At 50.2% G+C, this 24,474-nt stretch overlaps 1 protein-coding gene across 2 annotated transcripts; it reads left to right on the forward strand.

The window, feature by feature from the left end:
• The first annotated feature begins 339 nt into the window (after positions 1-339).
• PGM1 (phosphoglucomutase 1) lies at positions 340-23,934 on the forward strand. 2 transcript variants are annotated; one of them, XM_068198957.1, is made up of 11 exons: positions 340-632; positions 12,902-13,064; positions 13,817-13,963; positions 14,914-15,039; positions 15,538-15,728; positions 16,065-16,219; positions 16,724-16,839; positions 19,989-20,124; positions 21,613-21,796; positions 22,564-22,698; positions 23,684-23,934. In XM_068198957.1, the coding sequence occupies exons 1-11, from the start codon at positions 387-389 to the stop codon at positions 23,771-23,773; spliced, it is 1,689 nt and encodes a 562-aa protein (XP_068055058.1). In that variant the 5' UTR covers positions 340-386; the 3' UTR covers positions 23,774-23,934. The 2 variants fall into 2 exon arrangements, with proteins under 2 accessions (XP_068055058.1, XP_068055057.1); XM_068198956.1 differs by lacking the exon at positions 340-632 and adding an exon at positions 8,641-9,184.
• The last annotated feature ends 540 nt before the right edge of the window (positions 23,935-24,474 follow it).

Here is a 24,474-nt window from a genome sequence, read left to right on the forward strand (position 1 = left end):
GGGCAGTGGTGGAGTCCCCATCCCTGCATGGATTTAAAACCCGTGTGGATGTGGTACTTGGGGACATAGCTTAAGTGGTGGCCTTGGCACTGCTGGGGAACGGCTGGACTTGAAAATCTTAAAGCTCCTTCCTAAACCTAAACCATTCCGTAATTCCGTGACACTGGCTGGGGTGGAGCAGAGCTCCCGGACACGGAGGTGCTCGGGGCTGTGACAGGACAGGGGAGGACAGGACCTGGACGGGGGATGCTGTCCCCTGGGGCCGGTGCTCGCCGGGCGGGGAGCGCGGGCGGTGCCTTTAAGGGGCGGTCGCGGGGCGGTGGCGGCGGCGGGGCCGGGGCGGCCGCGGTCCCCCCCCGGCTCCCGGAACTCTCCCGGTGCCGGCCATGGTGCGGATCGTGACCGTGCAGACCAAGCCCTACGGCGACCAGAAGCCGGGCACCAGCGGGCTGCGCAAGCGGGTGACGGTGTTCCAGAGCAATGCCAACTACACCGAGAACTTCATCCAGAGCATTCTGGCCACCGTGCCGCCCGCCGAGCGCCAGGACGCCACGCTCGTGGTGGGGGGCGACGGCCGCTTCTACATGAGAGACGCCATCCAGCTCATCGTCCGCATCGCCGCCGCCAACGGGGTAAGCACCGAGCGCTCCGGGGCTCCGGGGTGCGCTCCCCGCCCGCCGGCAGCGCGGCCGCGCAGCGCCGGCGGAAATCGCTGGCGCTCGGCGTGTCCGCGGCGTGGAAGTAACGCGGTGAGTGACAGACGGGCTGGCGGGGGACAGCTCGCGGTCCCCCCCTCGGCAGCCTCTGCCTGCCCGCGGGAACGGGTGAACACTGGCCAGGGCGGAGGTATGGAAGCAAACACGACTTTGCTCTAATTCCTTCTTCTGTGGTTGGGTTTTCTAGCTAAAACACAAACCAGCGGCGCGGAGTGCGGGCGGAGAGGTGTTGGGAGGGGGCAGCGTTCCCTTCCACAGCACTGGAATGCATCTTGCTGCTGGGGGATTCCTCCGTGGGTTAGTCCAGCCCAAGGGAATCCCAGCAGGGAATGTGATGTTGGTGGTGAGAGATGTGCTGAAGTCGAGTTTGCAAAGGAAGGCTTTCCCCTACATTTACCCTTTTCCAAAGGAAAACTATCTCCTTCTCCTGGGACACCAACACCAGCAGCAAACATTCTTCCTCATGGACCACAAAGGAGGGAGGGGCTGAGGGTGCTGGTGCTTAGGGTAGAATCTGAGAGGTATCTATTTCAAATTCCCAGGTGCCCCAATGCCTGTAAATATCTTACTTCTTAGGAAAAAAAACCATAATTTGTGATTGCCACCTTCTTAGGGCATAGAGAAGCAAATAACTGGTTCGGATTATTTTTAAGCCATGTAGAAATTTGTCTCTTGTGATGCGTGGCAGCTGCTCAACTCTGATTCCATAGCCCAGCATCCCTGGGTGCTGTGTGCAGCTCTGGAAGTGATGGATAGAGCAGCCTTCCCTGATGGAAAAGCAGCAGGCACTGCTTTATTTATTTGTTCTGGGAGGGGGTGGGAGCTGGAATATGCAGCATTCCTGCACACCCAGACAGGATCCCTGTGGATCACTGTGAATAAGCAGAGTGGGGAACTCGTTCCCTGGGATGAAGTGTGAGTTTGTGCAGTGTTTTGGATGTGCACCCGGGGCCTGGTGGGATGTGGCAGCATTCCAGGCACCGACTTCTCCATCATTTACACTTCAGCTCCAGCCCAGAAGCAGAGGCCTGGGCTAGAGCCACGCTGGGGGCTGATGAGGTGTTTTGGGAAGCGTGGAGGGCCGGGAATGTCTCGGATCTTCCCCTGGACCGTGCAGTCACTCACGTAGGAGCAGAGCTGAGCTTGCTGCCAGAGCTGCTGCAGCAGCGGGTCCCAAGGGCTGCCCTTGCCGGCAGGAATTTGCCTTGGAGCATTTTATGCATGTGAATTCCAAGTGCTGGGACAGAATTGGCTCTAAAGTCAGAAAACGTTTCGGAAAGGCAGGAAAAATGGGAGGTGGAGGAAGGAAACTTGTGGAAGAGTAAGCGGGTTGATAAATGAGCAGCAGGTAAAGCCTGGCTGAGTAACCAGAGGTACAGAGGGCACCGGGAACTTGATTACAGATATTTGCTACATTTTAGCAGCTCTGGCCTAAATAAGGCAGCGCAGGAACTGCCAAACTCAAGAGTAGCAAAATGCTCTGGTCCCAAGAAATGAGATGACTAAAACCAGAGGGTTTCTTGAGCAAATGCAAAGCACTGGTTTTAAATGAATTTTGATGTGTTTTGGAATGCTTGAGGGATGCTTGGTTTGTGGGGTTTCTCTGTAATTGCAAATATCAGTTCCCTGGTGGTTAGCACAGTGTAGTTAAGTAAGTCTCTTAAAATCGTCTTTCTTCATAGTAAATATGAGGTGACTGGAAGTTCCCTGCCCTTCAAAGAGAAGGATGGACAACTTCATTCATGGTAAGAAAGCGCCCTGCAGGACAGGGACCAGCACATGGGAACTTGTTCCTGCAACTGTGGGTTTGTCCAGGTGCTGGGGCTCAAACATCTCCTGATTCCAGCAGCCAGGTCTGGGGGGAAAACTCAGTAACCTCATGTTGAGAAAAGCTGAGTAATACTAAGAGAACTGCTGGAAAAGTGCATTTCTGGTCCTGAGGATGAAGAGGCGGTTGATGAATGCTTTAAAATCGTGTGGTGTTAAGATCTGGTTGAATGGTGCTCTCCAGGCACAGGACAGACCTGAGGATCACAACCAATGATCTTTAGTTTTACAGCATAAAAGGAAAGGATGCTAAAATTAGCCTGAATTTTGTCTCCACCTGGAATAGTTAATATGGAACTAAGTATTTATTTTAAAGTAGCAACTTCTCAGTTTGTAGTTCTGAGATTAAGGGGTATTTCTCTTATTTTAAAGTTTGCATTTCTGTAAGTAAACTGAAATTGTTTGCCATTCCCAGTTGGCATCCAGTGTGGCCTACCAGCTTTGTTTTGGTCTGTGTGCCAGCTTTCCTTGATATTATTCCCACATAGTGAGTCTGACTCTTTAATTCCACAAATCAGATCTTCACAGGTCCTGTTGGAGCATCACTGATCAGCAGAATTGTGGCTGCGCAATAATTTTATGTCAAAAAGGACAGAAACTGTAAATCCAGGTGTAATGATAGAACCAGCACCAGGCTGATGCAGTGACATTGTCACCTGCTGCTCCCCAAATTTACTGTGCCCTTGCTTCCTTCCTAACTGAAGGTGTTTGGAGTGCCAGGCTGTGCCTTGCATGTTAAATAGTGCCTGCTTTTGTTTTATAGCTGCAGGACAAACCGGGCTTTTATTAGAAATGCTGCTCTCTCCCCCAGGAAGTTTGGGTTCCTGCCTTGGCTGCTTTAACCTTTCTCTCCCCTCAGTTACCCAGAGAAACCAAGTGCTCAAACCTGTTGCGTTTATTTATCACTGCTCTCCTTTAGTAGCTCCCTTTTTCTGTGTGCTGTTCTGCCACAGCTCCCAGACCAGTTCCCACTGAGATCTTCCCTTCGAGTAAAAGCTCCTGGGATTCAAATCATCAAAATAAAGTGCTTATAAAGAAAGTTCTTCCAAAAAGCAACCAGGGTTAGATGTGGTGATGCTGGATCCTCCAGGCCAGTAGGAAAAACATCAATTTCTGACTTTCTTATGTTACTGTTTTTCTCAGAAGCAGAAGGGGAAATTGAGATGTGATATCTAAAGTGAGGAAATAAATACCACTTGTAGATATTTCCTGGCTGCAGATGATGTGGATTTTAGAAGACAGCAGCTGCAGCAGCTCTCACAGCCTCTTTTTACCCCAGCCTAGACTCTTTTTGCCTGTAAAGTTAATTGGCTTTATGTCAGTTTACAGTGGAAGGTGATTAAGTGGTCAGGTTGTCCAGTTTCAGTGCCCCTTTGGAATTTTAAACTCTGCACTCATGAAACTCCAGCTCAGAGCGAGAGCTAAGGTGCTTTGCAGTTAATCTCAGCAAATCCAGCAGGCAGAGTTGAAATTCATCCTAGCAGGGATTTAGCTGTAATCTCCTGGGACAATGACTGTGCATGGGCAGACACCTCAGCTGGGGCTGGGCTGGCGGGGTAGCAATGCCTTCCCCTTGTCAGGGCAAAGTTTGGGATAGGGAGCTGGGCTGGAGAACTGCTATCCAGGTGTTATTCCAAATTTGAGCTCACCAGGACTGAGAAATGCATCCTGTCATGACCCTGAGCTGGCCAAAATATTGATTAATGCTTCAGACGAGGAGATGCAATGTATTTTAGAAATAAACAGAGATAGCTTAGATATCAGTAAGAACAAAGAATTCTGAGGTAATAAAAGTGTAACATGTACACTTACAGTATATATTCATAGTACAAGTTGCAGAGTAACAAAATAAACAGCAGATGTGATGGGTAGAGGACAAACACAGTTGGCAGGAGCATCCAGTCGTCCAGAAAAAACATCGCTTCTTGATTTTAAAATAAGTTTGTTTTAAGTGAAAATCAGGAAATAAAGCCTGAGCACGAGTCCTGAGCTGGGGCACCAGCCCTCAGAGAGGATCTGGTCTGGGTGTGGGAGATTCCAGCAGGACTGGCTGAGGGCATTCTGTAGGGAAGAAATTCCTCCCTGTGAGGGTGCTGAGGCCCTGGCACAGGTTTTCCATGGAAGTTGTGGCTGCCCCTGGATCCCTGAGAGTGTCCAAGGCCAGGCTGGTCAGAGCTTGGAGCCACCTGGGGTAGTGGAAGGTGTTTTTTGGGTCCAGGTGCAGATTTCCGAGAGCATCCAGGGCTAGGGGCTCTATCTCAGCAGGCTGGGGCCAGAAATCCTGGAGCACTGAGGGAATCCTGCTGGAATCCCTCCCCTTTTCCCTGGTGCAGGGGCTGGACAGCAGAGATAAAATGCAGATTTGGGCATGCTTTGAGGGGCTGACCATTGAACAGAAGGTTTCACAATCCTGGTGGCTGGTGTGTGCTTCCCTGGAAAGGAAGGCTCAACCCCTGCAAGTGGGACAAGCCTGGAGATGGGGATTCATTCCCAGCCCTGCCAGCCCCTTCTCTGCCACCCAACTTTACTTTTCAGCTGTTGTAGGAACAGAACAGCCTCTTCTTTCTGGAGTGATTCATATGTGAGTGCACTTGTGCTGTTGAGATGGTGCCAAATATCTTTTTTTTGCCCTCTGGAATCTCAACACAACTTCCAAACTCGGATTTTCAATTAATTCTTGATAGAAACAAAGCGTTTTGCAGTGGGAGCAGCACTGCTTGTATGAACAATAGCACACTTGCAATCTCTTTCTTTTTCTTGGGCTCCATTTGTCCTGGCATTACCAGATGCCACTCCCAGCAGTGGCTGCCTGCACCAGAGTCATCCTGGGCAGAAAGTGCCAGATTTTGGCAGCTGCTCAGGGAGGTTTTCCAGGGCTCTTGGCACCCTCTTATGGCCGATGTGCAGGGACAGCACCGGCACTGGAGCTTTCCTGAGGGCAGGAGTTCAGGGAATGGGATTCTGCCTTAAAGGGGAGACACAGATGAAGTGTAAATGGTTTTACTCCGTTTGTTGCTCAGGATTTCAGGCTGAGTGTCTTCTTGACTGAGCACAGAAAAGGAGCAGAAGGAGATGCCCGTCACCAGCTGCTTGCTGTCAAAAATTCCTGCAAAGCTGGAAAAGGAAGCTTGCAGCTAAACACAGCCCCTCAGAGGGGACATTGGCTTTATCTACCCTCTGAATGGGGACAAAGACCTGGGAGAGCAATGGGGAAGGAAGGAGAAGAGGAGGAGAGGGCACCCTGGACCTTGGAGAAGCCGAACCCAAGGGTGTAGCAGGGGATGAGAACAGGGAATTACTGTTCAATTTGACCTTTCCATGGTGGGTTCCCCCCACAGTTATTTTTCTTGCTTGAATGCCTAAATATAAAATTGTAGCTTGGGGGAAGGCTGGGTTTCTGTCAGAGTGAGGAGATGGGAGAGTCTGGCTCTAACCCTACCCCTGGTCCCAGGCTTGGGGAAGACTCCAGGTGAAGAAGGCTCCATGTCTCCATGTCCCAAAAAAGCTCTCTCAGGGAGAGGGGATGGGTAGGGACCATGGAATTAAGCCAAGGTGGTGAGCTGTGGCTCTGCAATGTTTGATGAATTGAAGTCCTCTCAGAACAGTCTTCTTTGTCTTTCTATCATTAAAGTCAACAGTTAAATAATAGTTTTAACTCTGTTCTTGTGTGTGTGAAGCGCAGGACAGTAAAAGGAGACCTGGGTTAGGAAATATCCCTGTCTGTGCCAGGCTGGCTGTTGAGAGAGGGAGATTTCCTCACCAGCCTCCACCTGCCATGGGGAATAAGAGATCCAGGAAACAGGACCACAAGGAAAAGCTCAGAGCATTGGGGCTGTTAGCTGTAGCAGAGAGGACACTCAGAGCCTAATGCCAGAGGATTTTTTAGTGAGGAGCTGCCAGGAAGAGGATTATGATCTCTTTGTTTGCTGTGCCAGCAAGGGAGATTCCAGCAGATTGTAGGGAAGCACTTCCAGCTGCAAGGCTAACTAAGCACTGGCAGGGCCTACCTGGAAAAAAAGATTCCAAGAACAAGTTAGATCAACTTCCAGGAGGAGACCTGGTGCTGTTAGTCCAGCTCTGGGGAGGGAGCAGATGACCTGAGTCATTTGTAATGAGCAGTCAGCCCAGCCAAGCCTCCCAGATCACAGGTCAAAGGACCTTTCCCCAGTCCCTGCCCCAGTGCAAAGGTGCTCAGCAGCCACCTTTGGTGACATTTTGCACCTCTGAGTCCTCTGGCAGCTGTGTGATCCCCAACTCCTGAGCAGTCCTGGTTAGGCAGTTACTGGTGACTGAGTTTGTCCCAAACAGATGTTTCAGGAAAGCCCTGGGACACAGAGAGCACCCCAAGAGTGTGGCTGTCCTTGTCCCTGTGCCTTTTATGCATGAATTTATATTATTATTTTAATTATTATATTTATTTATATTATATTTATTATATTTATTTATATAATAACATTTATGTTATTATATAATAATATATATAATGCATTAGATAACAAGATATAATAATTCTATAATTATTATATTATTATAATATTATATTTATATTTCATTTCATAGAATGTGCTTCACTTTATGTACATAAACATTGCATGAATGACCCTCCTCCCCTGCTTAATTTAGTTTGATTAGTCTGTCTACTCCACGTGCACTGAGTTATACACAAATTCCCACCCTGCACAGGCTTTTCCCTGCCAGTGAATCCAGGCACATCCTGGTGCAGTCACGGGAGCTGCTGGATGTCCTGTGCCCTCCTCCTGTCACTTAATGCCTTGGCATTTCCCAGGGCAGCAAGAAGGGAAAGAGCTTGCTTAGGCCTTTTCCTGCCAGGTGGAATTTTGGGAGCTGGATTTTGGCTTCTGTGCCACTAGAGGGAAACCTGGGCTTTTGCATGGGAATAAAGAGAGCTGCGAGACGCTGGAATAGCGTGGGTGGGTGAAACACAAACCAGTTTTGCTGTGTATCCCAGGCAGCCTCACTGCTGGGGTAAAAGCTGTGTTGGGTTGCACAAATTATCCAGCTCCATTTCAATGTGCTGATGGATAAATCAGGATCCTGGGGACATGGTCCAGTGGTAGCCTTGGCAGGGTTAGGATTATCTGGAATATCTCAGAGGGCCTTTCCCAACTTTATGGTTCTGTGATCTACTTTGGGAGAAAAGATGTCAATTATTGGAGCAATGACAGAGCCAGCACCGCAGGAAAGAATCCCTGAGCACCTTCAGACCTGTCACAATTCAGCTGTGTGCACACAGCTCCTTTTTCCTGCCTTTAATGGTGGGACAAGCAGAGTCATTACCAAGTGTCTGTTCTTTAATTGCTCCACTAATATCTATAAATTGTTTCCAGCAGCTCAGGCAGAGGACTCTGAGTGTTGTTAAAGAGGCTTGGAGGAAAGGTTGATTTTAGAATCATGGAATGGTTTGGGTGGGAAGGGACCCTAAAGCCCATCCTATTCCCCCTGCCCTGGGCAGGGACACCTTCCACTGTCCCAGGTTGCTCCAAGCCCCACCCAACCTGGCCTTGGACACTTCCAGGGATGGGGAGTCCACAACCTTCCCTTCCTTCATTTACCTTCCCCATGCTTGGGAAGATGAGGCTTCACAGGAGTTTCTTGGGATCTGAGTCTCTTCTGTTTGTGTTTAGGCTGCTCCACAAGGAACAGCGTTACAGGAGGCACTTTCCCCAAGCATTTGATAGTTTTTTGTGATTTTAATCTGGATGAGACTTGCTGGGGGTGTTCAGCTGAGGCTCATGAGGCATTCCAGCCAAAGGCTGACCAGCTGTTCCTGCTGGAAATTCTCCCTGTGTTTCAGGGAGCCGTGGGTAGTCAGGTTGTCAGGGCAGGAGTTGCATGAGCAAACGGGAGGTAACAGATCTGTTCCCTTCCATTTTAAGAGTGACCTTTAACTCACCAGACTTTGCAAAATAGCTCCAGCAGGATCCTGCTGGAAGTTTGCCTCTGGAGCCCCAGCGTGTCCCAGCCTGGGCCTGGCCCTGCCCTGTGGATCTGGGAAAACAACACATCCCAGCGGGGCTGGGCTGCTCCCACCTCCCTGCCCGAGGGAGATCCACAAGGATTGACACTGCTGGGCTCCCTGGGACGGCTGGGAGCAGTGCCTGTGGCAAGCAGGAGGTGACAGAGAAGACAGGAATCCTTTACAGTGAGGGACAGCAGCGTGGAATTGCGCATTCTCCCTGACATTGATCCCCTGCCACAACTGCGAGGACACGGCTTCGGTTACAGAAGGTGCAAGGAGTTATTTTTGGGTGTTCAACAGCTCCCCCGAACTCCTGTCTCATAGGTGGGCCATTGCTGTGTCAAGGTTGGGGGTTAATTTTGCCATATTTGACTTTTTCAATGCATCTGTGTGAAAAAGGGACATGGAAGACGCTCCCCTGCCTCTGGTGACGGTGCCAACAGCTCCCTACAGCGACCAGAAACCGGGAACCAGCGGCTTGCGGAGGAAGACCTTCTACTTTGAATCCAAGCTGAACTATTTGCAGAATTTCATCCAGAGTATATTTTTTTCCATAGACCTAAGGGATCGCCAAGGAGCCTCTCTGGTGGTTGGAGGTGATGGGAGGTACCTCAATAAGTCTGCAGTGGAACTGATTGTCCAAATGGCTGCTGCCAACGGGGTTGGTAAATGTTAAACGGCTGAATTCCTGCAGGGTGTGGCTGAGAAATGCAGAAATCCATCAGAAATTAGGCACTGTGGGATTTAATTTCCCCAAAGGCTTTATTCAACTGTTAATAGCGATGTTTTTAATGGCAGATCAGTTGGGGAGTGCAGAAATTACTGCTTTTTCACTCTAAGTGTTGCAGTTGGGTAGAGAATACACGTGGAGAAAGGAAAATAAATTCTGCCTTGGGGTTTGTGTGTTCCTGTTTGTGCTTTGACATGCCCCAAGCTGTTGGCACCTGTGGATTTTTCAGTCTTTCCACGAGAATATAAACCCCTGATACTGTTCAGAAATGAGCTCCTAGGGAGAGCCACCAGAACGGCAAAGGAGAAGAAACAACCATGTTTTGCCTTTCTCACCAGGTGTAAGTTGTGGCTGTGGGATAAATGCTTAGGGAGCCTTTGAAAACTGATATGAGAGTCAGCAAGTGAGTGACAGCCTTTATAGGGAGCTCAGTTGTGCTGGAATTCTGTGTTTTGGAAGCAGAGCCAGAGGCTTGTGTGTTTGTGGTAGATGGTGGTTCATGCAATGGGCTTTTGTCTTTGTTTCCTTCTGCTTTTTAAGAAGAAAAAAGCTGTCTATCCTGGATCTCTCAGTGCAGAGCAAGCTTTGTGTAAAGGGACCTGGATTTTAGGAATTTTTTTTGACAAAAAACCTGACTTGGACAGTGTAATCAATAGTGAATGGGAAAATAGGATGAGAGAATTTTATTCATTTATTTTTAAAATTGATCTGTTTTCCATCTTGTGGGGAAAAAATCTCCAGGCATTGCAGATTAATGTCTTCCTTTGAAATCAGTGTATGGGCTGAGCAGAAGAGCTGGAAAATGTGCGCAGAGCCAGGCTTGGAGTGCGTGACACCAGGACAGATCTGCTGGTGAGGGGAGATCAGGCTCACCTTCACCAGCTCAGACTTTGCTCTCCACCAAAGAGAACTCTTCCTGGGCCCAGGTCTGCCTAAATGGGATTTAGGAGGTGGTTTGGGTATTTTCCATGGATTTTCTCAGTCTGGCTGGTGCCTGTCAGCGTTGTGCTCAGGGTGTGGGATTGGTGGCTTGGGTTGCATCTCCTGCACAGAAAGGGCTGCAAGGGTGGGCTGGGGACACCATGGAGCTGCAGCCAGCAGCTTCCATGGGCTGGAAAAGCTGTTCCCAGTGTTCCTGGGGGGAGGAGGGGCTGCAGAAGGTCCCTGTGTACATCCTTATGGGGCTTTCAGTAAAACCAGGGTGGAATTATTGCCTGGATGGTTTTGAAGTACTGTAACCCAAACTTGCTGCAGAAAGTGGGTCTGTTTTGAGAAATCCATGAAAGGTGTTTGTCCATCATTGCAGCCTGAGGTTTTCCTCGTAAGAAATGCCACAGACTCAAAAAGGATCATGTGTAAATCGTTCAGCACATTGTTACACTGTTAACCTTCCCCAGTGGTTACCACAAAGGATTCAGCGTTGGATGGGTGGGGAATGGCAGCTGAAAACCTTGGGAAGCCAAGGAGGACCCAAATCACAGAGCAGCTCACGTGGAGACCAGTGTTCCTTCCTTTCCTTCCTTGCTGTGGGGAAGAGCTGCAGTTCAGGTGTGCACGGAGGGCAAGGACAGGAGATTTGATGTGTTCATCCAGCTCTCCTGCAGCTGCTGCATGCTTTGGCAAGGAAAATCCCTTATTTTCCCTTCCTCTCAGCATTCCTGGGGCACTGACGCCCAGGGGTGCTGCAGAATGTGACCCTCAGAGAGAAACTGGGGAGCAGGAGGGAAGGTTTTGGAGAGGAGCTTCCTGGAGGTCCTGTGAATTCTCAGGGAAACTGAAGGAGCAAGGTTTGGAGGCTGGAATAAAGCACAGGACAAGGGGTGTCTGAGAATGGGGCAAAGCAAACCCTGCTTCAAATGAGACGTGAGGTGCAATAAATGAGTGATCAGTGTGTGGGCACAGTCAGGGCTCCAGTATGAGCTGCTGTGGGCAGCTGGAGGCAGGGCCCTCTCTTGGGGTTTGTAAAGTGCTTTTTCACATTTCTGCTGTTATTTGCTCGAGGTGCCGCTCTGCCAGCAGCTGGGCTGGGACAGCTGGACCCTGCAGTAACTGATGGGCAGCGAGGCTGGGGCTTAGCACCTGGCAGTGCCAGGGGTCAGGAATCACAGCCGTCCCGTGCCCTTGGCTCAGCACCCACCACAGCTCGGGAATGCTCCTCTTGATTCCTGCTCCAGCTTGTGACTGAATGAAATCCCTCTTTTCCCAGTCTGTTCTGGGTCTGACCCCCTCGGTTGGTGCAGAGGGGTCTGGTGTGGTTTTAAATCCCGTCACCTCGTCTGGGGCTGTGGGAAGGAGTGTGTTCTTCCAGGGAATTCTCCACCTCCTGGTTTATTGCCTGGGTTCTGAAGTGTGGTGTATTGCTGGTGTATTGCTCAGCTCATTGCTTTGGATCCAACTCAGAGATATCCCTGGGTTAATGGGAAGGAGGTGTGCTGCCCTCTGCGAGGAAGAACCTGCAGCTGCTCCCAGAATGCTCAAGTTTTGTGGTCTTTTGACTTCTCTCTGCCCCATTGTGCGTTTTGAAGGCAAATTTTGAGCCCACAGCCAGAGGGAATGCTGGTTTTTGTGGTGTTTAATGCCTGTGGAGAGCTGAGCCCTTCAGTACATCCAAGTGCAGCATTCGTGGAGGAAAATGCTCCAACAGAGCAGAGCTGGATGTACCGTGGGGAGCTTTGGCAGGAACAGGGCTGTGCTTTACCTGTTGGCAGAGTTTGGGGTTTGGGCTGTGTGGGAAATAGTAAAGGTAAGAAGACTTTCAGAAAGCTGTGAATGCAGGCCTCAGAAACAGAAAGAGCAGAGAAGTTAGAGCTAGCCGAAAACAGAAAAGTTACAAAAGTACAGCAAGCAAGGACATGAAACAACAGTTTGAGTTTTAGGCTTGGCCAAGACAGACCTTAAGACTGCAGAAAAATATGCTTAGCAAGATAGTGGAAGGTTTTGAACTTAATAATTGTGTATTGTTAATAGAAAGCATACAACCAAACATAGTGTGAAGCAGGTGTAGGTGTGCTTTCAGTGATTGGCTAGAACAATTATCTGTAAGCTTTAGCAACGTGCTGTTGCCTAGAAAGTTTTTTAAATGCTCTGTAACAAAGAAATCTTTGGCTGCTGCTGACAGGACGTGAGCCGTTGCCATCTTTCAACTGTCTCAACCATGTCATGAGACTGATGGCACAATAAAGCCCAAGGAATGTGTCCCAGCAGTCCTGTCCCGTTTGTGCAAACCTCCAGTACTGTCAGTGCAATGGGGCAGGACCAGGCAGGAAGTTACATGAGCTCCATGCATTTACAGAAGGCTGATTAATTTTCTTTATTATGAAACACTTTGCTTTTTTTATACCCTAGTTCGCTACACGTGGACTTGATTAGTCCTTTAATTTAAACGCCATCACCATTGGTTAATTAAGCAACCACTCCCCCCTTTGGTAAACAAATCTCCAGAACACATTCCACATGTTCGCAATACCAGGTGTAGCAAGTTAAGATGAGAATGGTTTCTCATTCCTTTCTCTGACCTTCTCCCAGCCTTTCCCAGAAGGATGCCTGGGAAAGTTGTTTCTCTCTGTGGCCGAGAGCTGCTGCCACACCAACGCAGGCTGGCTTTGGGCTTTGTCCTCAGAGAGCTTTGCTGTGCTCCTCCCCTCCCAGATCGGGCGCCTGGTGATCGGGCAGAACGGGATCCTGTCCACGCCGGCCGTGTCCTGCATCATCCGCAAGATCAAAGCCATAGGGGGCATCATCCTGACGGCCAGCCACAACCCCGGCGGGCCCAGCGGCGACTTCGGCATCAAATTCAACATTGCCAACGGAGGTCAGGCGCTTCCTGCTGCGTTCTTCTCACTGTTATCATTGCTGCTTATCTCTTGTGTCCACCCTGGCAGATGAAGCCCTTTTCTGACCCAGAGATGGGGTAACTGAGAGGTGCTTTAAAAACTTTTGTTCTATTTTCAGTTTCATGTGAAGGGTGAGACAATACAGATGGTATAATTCGCTCTGTTACAATCAGAAGCCAACTCTTTCCTAATTACAACACATTCTAAGTGTTTCTTGGCCTGTCAGCTTTAGTCACACCATGCTGCAAATGCCTTAAAGCCAGTCCTCTAAAATTACCCCTTGTGGGTCCTACTGCAATGCATCTTTCACAGTTCTATTTCTCCAAAGTGTCCAGTCTTATTCACAAGGCCATCCTTTGAAGCTTGTTTCCAGTTCCATTTCTCTCTCAGCAATGTCTGCCCTATTCCATGGCATTTCTAGTCTCAAGGTTTGCATACAGATGCACACTACGTGTGCATTCCCTACAAATCCATCCCTACAAATCCCTACGTGAATTCCCTACAAATCCATTTCCCACACCACCTGAGAATCCAATTTTCTGTTCATATCCCAGGAATCAGAGCCCTGAGCAGTGGTTTCCCTAATGGAGCAAGTGATGCTCTGGTCCCCTCATTCATTCCCTGAGGTTCCTCTTCCATTCCCAGCCCAGGTCTTTGCTGTATTCCTGAAGTTCACTCCTCTTGCACTTGGATTCTTTAACATCTTCCCCTTGCCCATTTCATGTTGCAGGTCCTGCTCCTGAAGCCATCACGGATAAAATTTTCCAAATCAGCAAGAAAATTGAGGAATATGCAATCTGCCCAGATCTCCAGGTGGACTTGGGCACCATTGGGAAGCAGCAGTTTGACTTGGAGAACAAATTTAAGCCATTTACAGGTACACAAATGTTCCTCCTCTAGGCAAGGGTGAGGAATTGTGGTGTTTCTGTGGCCATTCTGACCTCTCCTCATCTGTTGCATAATCCCAGTGAGGACATTGCTCCTGGCATTTATTTATTTGTTGATTTTGATTGATATAATTTTCTGTCCTACAGAAGTTTCTACTTTAGTAGCAAAACCTTGACCCATCAAACTTCCCTAAAAACAAAGGCTGTTTTTTTCTGCAAGACAAACATGTACTTGAAAACAGAAAAATGCAGTTACAGTGCATTTTCCTAATTAAAAATTGCTGAGTTTAATCTTTCAACTGACTTTTTTCCATGGTTTTACATATAAAAGTTGTTGCTGTGAGTGGGAAAGCTGTTACATTTCACACGTGACTTTTGTCAGTTAGCAATGAAATATGAAAATAAATTAGAAAAAGACTTTTAAAAAATACTGCAAGTATTTTTTTATCATCTCCTGGTGCTTGTAATTAACAAAGAAATAAGTTAAAAGATGATAAAAGTTGGTATTTCTCTCAGTCTCCATTTCTTTGTAGTGGGATTTTTATGCTGTATTTTGTTTTTATGTTGGCTGCAAAGGTGCAACTTTTTGAACTATTAAATTCACACTTCCCATTGACTTTGGTGGAAATTAAAGATCTGATTTTATACGCAGATTTTTAAATTTAAGTGCAGTGGGATTGAGCCCTCTTGAAGGAAGTCCAGGGAGCCTTAACTGGGAGCTGAGTTTGATTTTTTTGGTCCACTTGTGACCTGATTAGCAGCGAGAGCCTGTAATTAAATTCCTGATTTAGCCCCATTATTCCTGCCCCTATTTTGATTCTCTGGGATGTTCAAGGGCTTTGTGCTGAGCCCTTCCCTCTGAGGACCCTCAGCACAGCAGCAGGACTTGGTGATCACCGTTCCAGGCTGTGAGGGTCGATCCCTGGCTTCTCTCTTCCAGTGGAAATTGTGGATTCTGTGGAAGCCTATGCCAGCATGCTGAGGAACATCTTTGACTTCAGTGCCTTGAAGGAGCTGCTCTCAGGGAAGAACCAGCTCAAGATTCGCATCGATGCCATGCACGGGGGTAAAAAGGGGCTTGGGACACTGTGGGGTCAGGGGTCCTTGGGGATTTGTCACCTACTTCAGACAGGAATTTATATTGCAAGTTTGGGGTTTGGTTTGTAGCACACTGGATTCTTCTTTTCGGGAGCGAACTTTTTACGTCTTGTGTTATTTTCTTTTGTCAAGTGCTGTGTTTTGGGGGTTGGAATGAGCTGGTCTTTAAGGTCCCTTCCAACCCAAACCATTCTAGGGTTCTGTGAAATGTTTCATGCAACCCTGAAATGGTTTGGGCTGGGAGGGACCTTAAAGCTCATCCAGTTCCAGCCCTGCCACAGGCAGGGACACCTTCCACTAGCCCAGGTTGCCCCAAACCCTGTTCAGCCTGGCCTGGGACACCTGCAGAGATGGGGTGGATTTTGAAGGGACCCAAAACGAGCAGCCTGAGGTGGGTGGCACTGTGGCTGGTGCAGAGCTGCCTGAGGGCTGAGCCAACCCCTTCCTCTCTGCTTTGCTGACACAGTTGTGGGCCCTTACGTGAAGAAGATCCTGTGTGAGGAGCTGGGAGCCCCAGCAAATTCAGCTGTGAACTGCACCCCCCTGGAGGACTTTGGGGGCCACCACCCCGACCCCAACCTGACCTACGCTGCTGACCTGGTGCAGACCATGAAGACAGGAGAGTACGACTTTGGAGCCGCCTTTGACGGAGATGGGGTAAAGGAGCTGCTCAGAATTCCCCTTCTTTCCCTCTAACCAGCTCTGGGGACTGAGGTGCACCTTTTCTCTCCCTCTCTCCTGTGTAATCACGAGTGAAGTGAACCACTCGCTGCAGTTTGCCACCACGGGAATAGTTGGATACTCTGTCAGTGATCCCAAACTGTATTTAAATAACTTCAAAGCTGTGGAAAATCGGCAGGGCAGGCAAAACGCTACGGAGACGCTGCTGTGTAGCTTCTTCAAAGCTCTGTGTTTGTTTCAGAAAACCTCTGGGAACTGTTGGGTTAATGGGCTGGGCAGGGAGCTGAGCTGTGCCTGTGCTGTCTCCCCCAGGACCGGAACATGATTTTGGGCAAGCACGGCTTCTTCGTCAACCCCTCCGACTCGGTGGCCGTCATCGCCGCCAACATCTTCAGCATCCCGTACTTCCAGCAGACCGGGGTGCGCGGCCTGGCCCGCAGCATGCCCACCAGCGGGGCCCTGGACAGGTAACAATCCCCCCTGTGGGCAGGGAGCCCTGCCAGGGCACGGCGTGCCCCTTTCCTGGGGTTCCACCCCAACCTGTGCCGTGCGTTTGCTGCGGTGAGGAGCGCGGCAGTGCCGGGGCAGCAGCGACGTTTGATGGGTTAAACCCTGCCTGGGGACGTGGCAGAGCTGGGCTGAGCTCTTGGCTCTTCCTCTTCCCTACAGAAAACCCCAAACAAATGACTCCGCCAACCCTTCTGTTCCTTAAATTTGACAGTGACACTTTCTTGGTGAAATGCTTTGAGATCTGCAGCCTAAAATCACTTTGGAGAGCTGTGTGTTTGTATCTGTTCTGTAAATGCACGTCCCACCCATCTCCCAGATATCACACTGGGATGAAATAGAGGGATTGTTCTAAAGCAGTGGCATTCCTTGCCTTCAGTGGCACCCCAGGAGAGCTGCTGATCCCATTTCCCCTGGGAGCACCGAGAATCCGGGGATGTGACTTGGCCTTCTTACCTTGGCAGGGTGGCCCAGGCCACAAAGATTGCTTTGTATGAAACTCCAACAGGCTGGAAGTTCTTTGGAAACTTGATGGATGCAAACAAGCTGTCTCTGTGTGGAGAGGAAAGTTTTGGGACTGGTAAGTCAGCATTCCCAATATCACCCATGATGGTGTTGTTCCTCCTCTTAGTTTATTCTTTCGAGTTTGGGATTTATCTTTCATCTGCAGTTGTTAATACTTGTAAAATATTAAAATATGAAAAAGGGCTTGGAGGAATTGGTGTGGAAATGAACACAATGCTAAAGGTTTTGTGAGGTAGGAGCTCCTTCTCCTCCAGTTCTCCAGGAAGGCATGTGGAGATGGAAGTTTGGGGGCCTCTTTAGTAGCCCGGTCACTGAGTCTGTGGGGATTAAATGCAATGCTAACTGTATTTTTCAACTCTTGGTGGCCAGGAAAACCTTCTCAGTGTTTTCATTTCTGGAAAGAAATACGGTTTGGAGCACGGAGTTTTATTAGGGAAGGTTTCAGGTCGCTATTAAATCTCTGAGCTTAATAGGGCCCTCATTTTCCTGTTCTGAAAACAAGGTATGATTTATAAAGTTTAAATTAACACTTGCCTTTGAACAGTCTAAGTGAGTTACTGAGAAACAAAGAGAACATCACAAGGAATTTACTGGGGGTGTGCAGGGAAGTTGATGGGAGCAGGATTTGCTCCGGGTCAGAGCAGGGTGCTCAGGACAGTCAGGATTCCCAGGAGGTCTCTGCATTCCCTGAGCTCTCCCTGGCATCTCCCCGGTGGTTTTGTGTCCTGCCTGTGGAAATGGGACCTTCCCTGCAGGCAGGGCCCTGAATCAGCACCTGATTCCTGCACAAAGGCTGAGTTTTACCTGGTCTGAATTCTCCCTGAGACATTGTTTTTCCTGTTCTCTACGGATCTCTGGTGGGATGCGCAAGACACGAGGTCCTGAGGGAATTTCTCACTCAAACCTTGTGTGTTTTCATACCACCACCCCAGAAGAACCTTTTAGCTTGTGTGTGTGTGCCTTAAACCCCCAAATACCTGGACTGAAGTGCTTTGTGGAGCTGGGATGCACAGCTTGACAGGAAAGGATTACCCCAGCTTTCCTGGGGCTGAGGAAATGGAATCTCAGCTCTGGGGGGCAGCAGGCTGCTGTGGGGCTGAGCAGCCTCCAGGGGCAATATTTTTGCAGTCAGATATTATTCTGATATCTTGACTGGGATTTGGCTGTGGGTTGGAAGAAAAGGTGAATTTCAGAGAACTTGGTATCTCTGTAAGGAAATCTTGAAGTAAATCATGAGTAAGGAAAGATTCTGGAGTTTTGCCCTGAGTGATTTCAGCATCTGCTGAGTTTATATCCTGGACTTCAGGAGATAAATAAAACCAAATTCCTGGAGCTGCTGATGGGAGATGATCTCAAACGAGCAGCTCCCCAAAACTGTTTCTACCTTTGCATGAGCAACAAGCTCAGTTTCTCTCCATCCCTGAGGGACTGCCTCCCAAATCAAAGTGAGAGAGAGGTTTGGGATTTTGGCCAGGCAGCAGCACATCCAAGTGGTGGGAGCTGGAGCAGTTTGGGGGAACAGATTGGGAAAGGGCCCAGGAGAGTTGGACTCCCCTAAAATGCAAAGAGGTTTGCCCATGTGGCAAATGCACTTAGGAAGGAAAAAGGAATGAAAAGGGGTGAGGAGGGTTGGCTGATAGGAAGTTAATGAGGAGTTGTTTGGAGCTGGACAGAATGGGAGTGTTGAAAGGGAGAGAGGTGAAGGAGCAGCCAAAAGACCCAGTAAAAATTGAAACAAACTGTGAGGCAGTGGGACTGGAGTGCAGCAGCAATTAGAGTAATGCGACATGACAGAATTCCTGCTTGCTTCCTTGGGTATTTTATTCCAGCAATAAGTTGATACATCACATGGGACTGGTGTTTATTTAGCATTCCTCTCCATCACCTCTGCCCAGCTCTCTCCACCCTGCGGGACCATGGGGATAATTTATGGCACATCCACAACAGTGGGATTTGTGCAAAGCACCACGTAACCCCTGCCCTGCCCCCAGCCCTTTCCCAGAGTATTCCCACTCTGGCACTTCTTCAGAGGGTGGCATGGCAGCTCTGGAGTGCTCCTAGCATTTCTTTAATACCTGTTTGGAGGTTTTCCAGAGTGGGAAGGAGAAAACTTTGCATCTGTGGGGCACAGAGTGGAACCGGCGTGCCAGAGGCACCGAGTGTGGGCTGGGTGTGCTCTGGGCCATCTGATCCCGTTTAATTTGGGGGCTGTGTAAGGTCCAGCACCTCTCGGGTTTCCCAAGGGATCAGTGCTGTGTGATCCCACTGTGCCTCCAGGGCAAGGCTGGGCTGGCTCTGGATGCTTCCTGCTCTCCTTGCAGTGCCAGCTTTAGGGAAATCCACAAGGAGGGGCAACAGGCACAAACTAAGGCCCAGGAAATTCCACCTGAACACGAGGAAGACTTTCCTTACTGCTGGGACAGATTGCCCAGAGAGGTGTGGAGTCTCTCTTGCTGGAGACATCAAGAATCTGGATGCAATCCTGGGCTCAGGGACGGCCCTGCTTGAGCAGGGAGGTTGGACCAGATGCCCCACTGTGGTCCCTTCCAACCTGACCCATTCTGGGATTCTGTGAATCCTCCTTTAGCCAAAAGAGGGGCTTTCCCAGCCCCCAGTGAGAGCAGGCTGGAGGCTCTCCTGGTCTCTGCAGGTGGATGGAGCCTCTCCTTGCCCTGCTGCTGCCAGCCCCATGGCTGGTGCTCCCTGCCCTGCCGCTCCTCTCCCTATTCTGGGGTGATTTTGGGGTTGCTGGGGTTTGGTTCCTCAGGAGGGCTGACGTTCCCCTTGGTGCTGGGCCAGGAGATGATCCCAGGGTGCTCCTTGGCAGACAGGACACAACAGCTGAACAGCTGCTGAAGATTTGATGTTCTCCTTGCTGATGCTCTCCTTCCCAAGCTGCTCCTTTGCATTTGCCTTTTGTTTTATATTTGATGCCTTTTTCACTGTGCATTCCCCATTACTTCCTTGGGAACTGAGTTAAGGATGTGTGAACAATGAATGTGTGTGTGTTAAAAGATGCTGAGTGTTTTATTTGGGCCGGAGCTGGAGCAGATGAGATCCTGGCCCATTTTAATGACACAGCAGGGACAGAGCTCTGGAAATGCTTCCCATTTGTGAGCTGTGCAGGGGGATGGGGGAGAGGAGACCAGGTGGGGGCTGTGGTGTGAGGAGTGGGAATTGTGTCTGTGCTGTGGCTCCCCACAGGCTCTGACCACATCCGAGAGAAGGACGGGCTGTGGGCAGTGCTGGCCTGGCTCTCCATCCTGGCCGCCCGCAAGCAGAGCGTGGAGGACATCATGAAGGACCACTGGCAGAAGTACGGCAGGAACTTCTTCACCAGGTGGGGAAAGTGCTCCTGACACCTCCCATTCTCTGTCCTGTGGCAGAGCAGAGCCCTGATGGCACGGCTGTGTCACCATCAGGCTGTTCCTGTGTCATTCCACTCCCCAGACACTTAGCAGCATTCCTGGGTGCCATGAAATGGGGGCTCATCATAGCCCTTCGTGGTGTCCAGCTTTGGGTTGTTAGTCCAGATGTAAATCTGGTACCAAAGTCTGGATATTTCATAAGTGCAAAGCACTTTTCTTTTAATTGAGGTTTTTTCCCTTCAAGAGTAATTTTTGCCATGGGATTAATATTCTTGAGACCCTACATCACAAGTTAATTTGTGATATCTTCAGTGACAGCAGCATCTCACAGAATGGATGCCCAGCCCTGGCTGGGTTCCTGGCTGGGTTATTTACTTGGCTGAGTTCCTGTCCAGTCCCCAAATATTCCAATTTAAGCTACAGTAGACATGGAAGATGGCAAGGGAAGGAATGAGAACCAGCCTGCACACAAGCAGAGGTGGGAACACTGTGAAAGCATTAGGCAGAAATCTTTCAGCTTGGAAGATCTACATGAAAATTCCGTCTCAAATTGCCGAGTGAAAGAACTTGCCTTTCCTTTGTTTCTTTGCTTCCTTTCCCCCCCACAACTCACCAAAAAGCCAGCACACATCTGAGGCACGGAAACCTGGGGAAAAATGCCAAAGTCTAGGATGAAAAGGCAGCCCTTTAGCACTCGAGGTATGTGTGCAGAGCAGGCTGAGCGCAGGGGTAGGCGGGTCAGGCGGCAAACAGAGCGGCACAAATCCCGCTGGCAGTGGGAACGTGGAGCTTGGGATCCTGGAGTGGGCTCCAGCCGCTCTCTGCTGCCTCTCCAACCCGGGCAGGGACATCAAAGCTGGCATTGGATGTTTTCCTGCTGCAGTCACAGCTGCAGTTTGCTGGGGGGATACACTGGGGGTGTTCACAGTAACCACAAGGGAGCTGGTGGGGTGCTGTGGGCACAACTGCAGGAAATTCTTGGCAGTCAGTTGGATCTTGGCCCCGGCCCTCGGTCTGTGATACTTGGTGTGAGACAGCACTTTGTGCTTCCATCTCCTGGCACCAAACGCCTGTGATATGCTGTGCTGCATCCCAAGGATCTGTGTGGATGTGGTGTAGTGCTGCACACGGATCCTCCTCTCTTTTCATAGAATCCCACACTGGGCTGGGTTGGGAGGGACCTTAAAGCCCATCCAGTGCCACCCCCTGCCATGGCCAGGGACACCTTCCACTGTCCCAGGTTGCTCCAAGCCCAGTCCAGCCTGGCCTTGGATGCTTCCAGGGATCCAGGGACAGCTTCTCTGGGCAATGTGTTCTGGTGCTTTGATGTGCCTTTTCTGCCAGTCCTCCCCTCCAGGGTGGGAGCAGAGAACACCCACAGAGCTCGAGAAAGGCATCCCAAACCATCACAACTCATTGCATCCTCCCTCCCTAATCCCTGTGTGTGGTGCTGGCTGCAGGTACGACTACGAGGAGGTGGATGCAGATGCTGCCAACAAAATGATGAAGGATTTGGAGACGGTGATGTTCGACCGCTCCTTCGTGGGGAAGCAGCTGTCGAGTGGGGACAAAGTCTACACGGTGGAGAAAGCTGACAACTTCGAGTACAACGACCCCGTGGATGGCAGCGTCTCCAGGAACCAGGTGGGCACAGCCTGGCCTGGGCTGAACTGGGACTGTTTTCTCCATTTCCCGTTTCCATGTAGAGCAGTGGGTTGGGAATGCTGTGCCTGGCAGGCGGTCCCTGGCTCTTGTTTCAGGCTCTGCAGTGTGGGTTAGGACGGGCATTAATCCCTCTGTGAGTGGGGAGAGGGGAACACAGGAGCCTTCTGTGGCTTCCTGAAGGGGAGGGATGGTGCAGGTCAGGCACAGCCGTGCTGGGTGATGCTTCTGAAGGCTGACCTAAAACAGAGGCTGGGCAGAGTCACAGAATAAAGCAGGGATTGATCAAAAGGATCTCCTCCATGGATCCACCCTGGGCAGCACCAGAGCCCAGCCAGGGCTGCACCCAGGATGAACCCAAATGGTCCCAAAATGCACGAGCGCTCCCGGGGGCTCTCCCTGGGATCAGCTCTGCTCCATGGGCACATTGCAGTTCATTGTCCCATTCCAGCTTTAGCCCGTGCAGTCCCATCCTGCTTGTTTTTCTCTCTCCAGCCCACGTTGTTGGTGCTCCTGGGCCTGAGGTTTGGATCCTTTGTCCTTGGTGCCCAGCTGGAGCAGGAATTGTTTTGTCTCCCTGCTCTGTGCAGAGAGCTCACCATCCCCTGATGTGCAGCCCAGAGCCACACACTAAAGCAGCTCAGAATGTGAAAATATAAAAGCCAAAACCTGAGGCATCATGGGGATCATGGAAAACCCCTTGGCTACCCAGGAGCCCAGAGCTGAGAGCTTCCCTCCCTCCCGAGCAGGGCTTGCGGCTCATCTTCTCCGACGGCTCCCGCATCATCTTCCGGCTGAGCGGCACCGGCAGCGCCGGGGCCACCGTGCGCCTCTACATCGACAGCTACGAGAAGGATGCTCAGAAGATCAACCAAGACCCACAGGTGGGTGTTGCACCTCACTCCTGCCACTGCTGGCTGCCAAAGCTCAGCCCTTTCTTAGCCCTGTTTTGCTTGGAGCTGTGTGGAGGTGCCAGGAATTTTGGGAGCCAGAGGATTGTATCCTTCATGCCAGTATAAATAGGATTATTTTAAAAAGCTCAGTGTGGAGTAAGTATTCTGGGAATCACTCACAGCTGCCTCTGCCACAGCACAGTCTTCCTGTCTGTTTTACCCCTGTGCCTGCTTTAAAAAAAAAATCAGTGGATCACAGGATGCAGCTGTACCTAAGGTGAGACTGCCCTGTTCTGTACTGAGTTCAGTAAATGTTTCACAACGTCATTTACAAATGCTGCTGAGCTCTTGTAGGCACTGGAGGAGAACAATCCTCCTCTTGTGTTCAGGTTTAGCCTGGATATCAGGAAAGGGTTTTTCACTCAGAGGATGGCTGGACACTGAAGAGGCTCCCCAGGGAATGGGCACAGCCCCAAGGCTGCCAGAGCTCCAGGAGCGTTTGGACAGCGCTCCCAGGGACAGGGTGGGATTGTTGGGGTGTCTGTGCAGAGCCAGCAGTTTGACTCCATGATCCTTGGGGATCCTTCCAACTCAGGATATTCTCTGATTCTGTATTCTCCAGCAAACACTCTGTGGGCTCTTTGTGCCTAACTTACTGTGCCATAATTGACAAAAAGACTGAAAACCTCCCATTCTGGGGGTGGGAGTGAACTTAGGATATACCTGTCCTGTGCTGATGTGGAGTTTGGGATACAGCACGGGGAGAGTGGCAGCAGCACCACTGGAGCTTGGGATTTTCTCTGAGCACTGCACCCCTGTCCCTGGTCCCAGAGCTCGGGTTGCGAACCCAAAGCAGCCTTTGGTCAGGAGAGCTGAGCTTTGGGTGTCCCAGCCTGACCTGGCTGCCGAGGGATGCGGCGTGGGAAGGCTGCATGTGCAGCTCTGCAGTTCTGAGCCCTCTCTTTCCTCCCTGCAGGTGATGCTGGCACCTCTCATTTCCATTGCACTGAAACTTTCCCAGCTCCACGAAAGGACCGGCCGCTCCGGGCCCACCGTCATCACATAGAGCCACCCTGTGCTGGAGTGAGCACTGGGGCAGGCAGTCAGCCCAGCCCCTTCCCCTGGCAAATTGTCACTAAGAGAGGAATACTGATTTTATCCCTGTATTTAAGAACACTGTTTTGCTGCTAAGGATAACCAATAAACCCCAGCCCTCAGCACCCCTTGTCCCTTTTGCTGCCTCTCCTTGTCCCCAGCGCTGCTGGAGGTTGGGTGTGGTGCTCCTTACACGACTTTTGGGGCAGCATGTGGACTCCTGGCTTTTCCTTAAGCAAAAGGCTCTAGGAATAACAGGGACACTAAATTCTTCAATAATTCACAGGCTTTTTTTACTGCCTTGGAAACTTTCCTGGGAAAGAAGCACAAATACTTTATCCCAGTTTGGATGAGCTTGTTTGGTTGAATGGGGACTGTAAGAGCCTTGGAATAATCAGATTTGCAGGCATTAATGTGCAATATCTTATCCAAGGGCGCAGAGAGGGTCACTTTGGAGACAGCTGTAGCTTGGTTTGATGTTAGGGCTCTGCAGCTGCACCTTCCTGCCCTTTTCCTGGAAGTACTCACATTAGTGGGACGAGTTCAGGTCCTGGCCCCTCTTGGTTTGCTTGCCTTTGCCACCCAAATCCTGCAATCGCCGTGTCCCATCTCACCTTCTGGCCAGGGCTGAAACTTAGGCTGGGTCCCTGGGCAGGCCTGGGGGAGCAGCTC

This window comes from Anomalospiza imberbis, chromosome 9, assembly GCF_031753505.1.
Source record: "Anomalospiza imberbis isolate Cuckoo-Finch-1a 21T00152 chromosome 9, ASM3175350v1, whole genome shotgun sequence".
Lineage (NCBI taxonomy): Eukaryota > Metazoa > Chordata > Aves > Passeriformes > Viduidae > Anomalospiza > Anomalospiza imberbis.

Excerpts from the sequence above, each read along its gene's own strand:
- PGM1 (XM_068198956.1), top strand. The coding sequence starts at position 8,927 with ATGGAAGACGCTCCCCTGCCTCTGGTGACGGTGCCAACAGCTCCCTAC. Across the intron at positions 13,065-13,816 it reads ATTCAACATTGCCAACGGAG|GTCCTGCTCCTGAAGCCATC; the intron begins GTCAGGCGCTTC and ends TTCATGTTGCAG. Across the intron at positions 21,797-22,563 it reads GCAGCGTCTCCAGGAACCAG|GGCTTGCGGCTCATCTTCTC; the intron begins GTGGGCACAGCC and ends CCTCCCGAGCAG.